The sequence below is a fragment of the Calidris pugnax genome, unplaced genomic scaffold, assembly GCF_001431845.1.
Source record: "Calidris pugnax isolate Ruff unplaced genomic scaffold, ASM143184v1 scaffold20, whole genome shotgun sequence".
Classification (NCBI taxonomy): domain Eukaryota; kingdom Metazoa; phylum Chordata; class Aves; order Charadriiformes; family Scolopacidae; genus Calidris; species Calidris pugnax.
In genome coordinates this window covers 26,226,348-26,232,347 of record NW_015094510.1, presented here as the reverse complement: position 1 = coordinate 26,232,347, position 6,000 = coordinate 26,226,348, and the positions used below count along the sequence as shown (strand labels likewise).

Here is a 6,000-nt window from a genome sequence, read left to right as displayed (position 1 = left end):
CCGCCGCAGCGGAGCAGGAGCCCCCGCGGAAGTCGCCGGGCGGTCGGTACCGATTTTTGTGTGGCCCCCAAGTTCTGCCTAAGAGCAGCCCCGTACTGGGAGGCGGTGGCGGCGGCGGCGGTGGCATTTTTGCTCGGGACGTTTCTGCTGAATGATTTGATTTCGCGAGTTTAAAGGGTTTTTAATCATTAACCACTCCGATTTAAAATTCGCCAAGTTTCCTGAAGGGAGTGGCTGTCGTCCTGTACGCAAATCAACCAGGGCTTTTCTTTCGTTTTCTCTGCCGATTTACCTGCCCCAGTAACTGCCCGAATGGCAAACCCAGCCGGTTGCGCTTCTCGGCGAGGACTCCCCGGTAGCGGGGCTCGCCGCCCGCCCCAGCCCGGCCCCGCAGCCGCGGGGGCGCTGCCGGTGCCCGGTGCCCCCGGGAAGGAGGGAGCGCAGGTGGGGTCCGTCCTCACCCGCCTGCCCCCCCCCCCAAAAAAAAACCTGCCTTTCCCCAGCTGTGTGGCGTGTCGGTCTGGCAGGGAATTTGCGAGAGCGTATTCCCTGGATTTCATTTATCCGGGGGACGCTATTTGTGACTCAGCAGCGAGGGCTGGAGGGCTCATGGCTCCGGTGGCTCCGAGGAGCCCTGTGCCCGCACCCAGCCACGCACGGACCGAGCGGGCCCGAAGCTGCTTTGCTGCCGGGGAGACTGTTAAAGGCCCGGCAGGTCCAATGTAGGAAAGTAACTAAAAGCAGCCGGGATGAGCTGAAATCTTCGTTTTTTATTTAAGGAGGGGTGAGGAAAACACGCCAGGTTAGCTCGCCACGCTCCCAGCTGTTGGAAGGAGTTAACTTGTGAGTGAACCAACCTGACAGCACTTAAATTCGCTCGTAAAAACAAAGTCCTGTGGTGATTTTTTTTCCTAGCTCCTCTCCCAGCTGCTGGGCTCTGGCCTGTTTAATGAAGATTGATTGCCTTCAGGAGGCCATCTCTGTCTAGACTGCCTATGGCCCCATTTTTACTACCAGGGGTGGTGGGGGGTGGTGGGGGGGGGGGGGGGCGGTGCGGGCCGCCGGCAGGTGTAGGGCACCGGCAGCCGGGGCTGCGGGAGGCCGGCACCCCGCGGGGCCCCGCCGCCCCCGGAGGAGGGCCCGCCAGCTGTTCCCTTCGCAAGGCGGCGGTGACCACATTATTCGCGGCGTCTATTTTAAAAAAAAAAATGGCTTTCCAGCCGCAGTTGTAGGAAGCCGGCGAGTCCGAGGGGCAGCTCCCCAACCCCTCGCAGCGCCTTGGCTTTGATCGCCCTCGCCTCCCAAGGGTGCACCCTTGTGAGAGCTCTTCTCCCACGGAGTGTGCCCTGCTCGGTCCGGGGTCGGGCAGACCGGGCATGGCAAAGCCAGGGGATGCGTCGAGGCTCCCGGCTTATTTGGGGGCGGGGAAGGGATCTCGGTGCTTTTGACATTGCTGTTGTGTTTGTCCGGAGGTTACGGAATAGCAGATGCTATTTGAGTTTTGGTGATTGTAAAGTCTTCCGATGATCCTGGGAAGGTCTGCATCCCAACTCGGGAGCTGCCCGGGGGAGAGCGGGCTAACTTGGTCCCTCTGAGCGTGTGAGGGTAAACCTGCGCCTGTGTGGATGTGGGGGGACGAGTCAGAAGGAAGTTTTCCTCCAGAAATAAGGAGGACAAAGAGAAAACCCCGGGGGCTGCGCGTAAACTCCTCTCTGGGCTCTGCCCTGTGGGAATCCCCCTCCCCGCACACACACACACACACACACACACACGCACACACCTCTGGAGAGACATCAGATAAGAGTAATTCTTTTGTGATGCTATGTTGGATGTGTGCCTATTGCATACAATAAACCGAGCCATATTGTGTGTCTATACTCGCCCAGTTCTGGGAGCCCTGGCATTTCGCAATTCCTGCAGCAAGATGTCCATCTCTGAAAGAAAAGCTCCCCGGGAGAGCCCGGCTCGGCCCCCCCCCCATAATGCCATCTCAGGTGATCAAAGCCTTAAGTCTCCCGGGTGACAAAAGAAAAAAAAAATTTTTTTTTTTTTTTTTTGATGCAGTCTCCTTTAGTCTAGGGCATTCGCTAGACACTGGAGTCATTGTAAATTCAGGAACTCTGTAACAGCGGAGAGGCGTGCCTCTGTGCGTCAGCACAAGTACTGCATGCACAGCATTAAAAAAATAGGAGCATGCAGGAAAAGGAAAAAAAAAAAAGCTTGTCAGCAGGTGACCTCCGCTCCCCGGGACCTGCTGCTACAAGGAACCGCTGCGTTCATCAGCTGCGGGAGCCGCGCAGCCGCCCGCCCTCCCGCCTCCCCACCTCGCCCTGCCGGCTCCGGCTCCGGCTCCCGGGCTGGCCCGGCGGGTTCAGCGCCCGGGGGGCGGCCCCGACCCCGACGGGGGGGTGTCCCTGCGGCCGCCTGTCCCTTCTGCTGATGGATGCAGGGCCCCCCCTTTCCTCCCCGTGCTGTCTCCGGGGGGAGCCGGGGAAGGGGGGGTGCTTGAGGAGCGCTCAGCCCCCCGGGAGTGGCAATCGGGGGGCTCGATTTTAGAGGGAGGGAAGGGCCCCGAGCAGCCCCCGCGGTCTCCCCCGCTACAGAGCGGAGGGGGTGGGGGTGCGAGGGCGCTGGAAGAGCCTTGAAACCGAAGCAGGGCCCCGCTGCCTCCTGGGGAGCCGTGGCTGTCTGCGCTCCCGTCTCTTAATTGGCATCATGTGGGGGAGCGGGCGGAGCGGTGACAGCTGCGACAGGCGGGACGCATCCCGGCGGAGCGCTCCGCTCCGCTCAGCACAGCGCCGCGGCCCCGGGAGCCGGCGGGGGGCCGGGGGACGCCGGGGAAGCCCCAGCCCTCGCCCCCCATCACCCAGCTTCTGAGCCACCGAGGGCTCAGCTTTCCTCTCCTCCCTGGGCGAGGGATCTCTCGCTGAACACACGCTCTGCCCGGGGCTCCGCCGCCGCTCCCCGGCTCCCTGCCTCCCCGGGAAGTCGCACAAAGAAGCGGCTGGCAGAGATGCTTGTTTACCCTCTTCGCCGCTGGCGTGTTAGGGTGCTAGGTGGAAGCTGAAGCGCTTCGATCCAGCAGTACAAATAGAGCCTATATATAGCCAAAGACAAAAATGTGCCAAGGGTGGAACGGCAGCAACAACAAGATGTGTAGGTGCAGAGGTGTTCGTTGCTTAAAGCCATGGCAAACGCTTCTGCGAGTCTCTTCTTCGCTAGAGCTAAACTGGGTGAAAGTTAAAATTTCAGGTTGTGTGAAGGACCTGCCTCCTCTCTCCTGCGGGCCTGGCAGCAGAGCAGGACCAGCCTTCACGGCCAATGTCCCGGTGTCCTGCTGCCGTTCAGCAGGGTCAGAGTTGGATCGTGTGGAAGAAGGTGCAGGAAGCACCGATGTGGGCACGTAAAGGAGTAACTTTCCCCAAAACTTTCTCCCTAACCTCTTTGTGGAGGAATAGGTCTTTGCCTTGAAGTGGTTTCTTTAAAGAAAATGTTCAATGTCTGACAAGAAAATATTCAGTATCCCGTGTACTGAGACTACTATTTCCTCTTTCCTTCCCTTCCCTTCCCAATTTTTAGCTATAAATAGGGCCCTAGCTTTTAAATTTTGGAGCTGTCCTGATTTTTGTTTGGTCCAGCCTCATTTTGAAGAGGAATATCTATTTTAATATCTGGTTCACGTCTTAAGTATTAACTGTATATTATAGAAACTCTACAGTGAAAATATCCACAGGAGTGCTGGGCCAAATCATGCAATCCTTAAACCTGCAATACTTGTGTAAGACTCCACATAATCTCTTGAAGGACTTAACAGCATGGCACATAAAACTGGCTGTGAATAGGCTTTTGAATATTTCAAATGAAGAAGTCTCTACTCTGATCTCAGATATGTGGATGCTCAATGCCAAGTACCTTAAATTCATCTTCTGCACTTACAATGGGATGTGACAGTGCTTTTTTGTTCTTTTGACGCACTAAGCAGCATGCACCCAAATACTTGAAATGAGGACAGCAATTAAAGTCTACATTTATACTGATGTGAAAGATGCCAGACTTACTAACGTAGCTATAGTATGGTACAATACACACTTAACATAAGATTTAACCTCAGTTAAAATTGCTTGGTAGTATGTATCAGGTAATATGATAGTTTGGTAAAAGCTTTACAGCAAAAGCCTGAGTAAGAAATCTGGAAGTATTGCATGTCCAGATATAATGGGAATGTTTAAATTGTTTCAATGGATCGATTGTATTTGAGATACCACATACACCAGATAAACAGCATGCTACCACTTTTTATTACTTTGAAATTTTTTTCCATAGTTACAAAATATTTCCTCCCAGTATTTTTTTATTTGTGCATATGTAGAGAATAATTTAAGATGCCCAGGCCTTAAAACAGGGTTATCAAAACAGTAAGACTATGGTGTTTGTAGTACTGAATAATATATAAGGTAATGATCAATAGTCCCTTACCGGGAATACATTTCATCTTTACATTAGCTTGGCTATAAATTTTCCCTATTGGCTTCAATTTGTGCTGTGTTAGATTTATGTGATTCATGCCTGTTATTGATTAGTGCACAACTATTTTGTGGGAGATGCCAAATTAATTGTTCAAAAAATCCATGAAAGTGCTTTTTTATTGGCCACGTGAGGCCTGACACATACTATACTCTTATTTTATTATTTCATGTAAATACAGTTTCCAATAAGCTTTTAAAAATAGTTTCGCGATACGCTTAGACATGAAAATTCATCAAATATATTGAAAATGCTACTCTGTGCTTTATTTTGTGGCTCAGAAAGTAGCATAATGCAGCAGTGTGCAAGCGACCGATGCTGGACAACTCCTATGAGATCATTACAGCCTTACACCACTGCTCCCAAAGAGGAAGCAATTTCCATTTTTAATACAAGACTTCTAGGTTTATGCAAGGTTTGGCTGGTAGCATCCTCATTGAAGAGCAGGGAAGGCTGCCAAAAAAACACCCAACCCCTCCGAACCAGCTGAACTGATATTTGATACAGATACTTGCTGCACTGTGCACAATGATGCTGAACCTAGGAGCTCTGCAGAAGCAATGCTTCTCTGCAAAATGTTCTTATTTCTACTGCGCAAATGTCTGTGTGAGCTCGCTGTTACGTGTTACTAAGGTTTAGAATATTTTAAATTTAAAATTTGAGATAGTAAATAATAACACGTGGGAGAGAATGGTTAATATCTAGACAGTAACATGTGAGACACTGGACTATACTAATGATTTTCATTTCTTGAGCCTCTGGAAGATCATACTGTGAGTAAATCTTTCCCCATATTCCTGATGCCTGGAAGCAGATCTTTTGGTTCCATGTGTAACATTGTTTTTGTCTTACAATTCTGATTCAAGTCTATTTTTTCAGAGTTTACTTTGCGAGAGAAATTTCATAAATTATTACTGCTAATTTGGTAATCTGAAAATTTGCATTTTTTTTTCTTTGAATGTAATATTTGTTGTGCAAATCAGAATATGACTGAGCTTTAGATTTGTGTTTTAAAATTGTGAGAAAGATTGAGTGTGATCTTTTCATTTGGTGTGTTAATGCTGTCTGCAATGCATCGTTCCAGCAGGGACTTCTCTATTGAAGTATTGCACTTTAAGATATATTCATTTGTTCTTTATCTACCTCTAAACAACTCTAAAAATGGAAAAAACACCTTTTAAAATAGGTGCTTGTTGCTCAGGCATCAGTCACATCTGAAAAAGAGTATCTTTCAATGCAAACAATATGTACATTGTTTGTTTTTTCCTGCATTTTATAGGTATACTGGAATTTATCAGTATAGCAGTGGGCTTGGTCAGCATCCGAGGAGTCGACAGTGGACTCTACCTTGGAATGAATGAGAAAGGGGAACTGTACGGCTCGGTAAGTTCCCACTTGCCTTGTGCAGTCACCATCCTTAATGTTCGGTGGGGAAAATGCTTGCTAGCTCCCGTGAGCCCCTGTTGCACTGGGTGC

The 6,000-nt window shown here is 50.3% G+C and overlaps 1 protein-coding gene across 1 annotated transcript in view; it reads left to right on the top strand.

The window, feature by feature from the left end:
* FGF9 (fibroblast growth factor 9) overlaps window positions 1–6,000 on the top strand; it is a 28,131-nt gene that overhangs the window by 1,548 nt on the left and 20,583 nt on the right. The window contains exon 3 of the mRNA XM_014965697.1: window positions 5,804–5,907. Within this exon, the coding sequence (XP_014821183.1) occupies window positions 5,804–5,907 (104 nt within the window). The remainder of the gene's footprint in view (window positions 1–5,803; window positions 5,908–6,000) is intronic.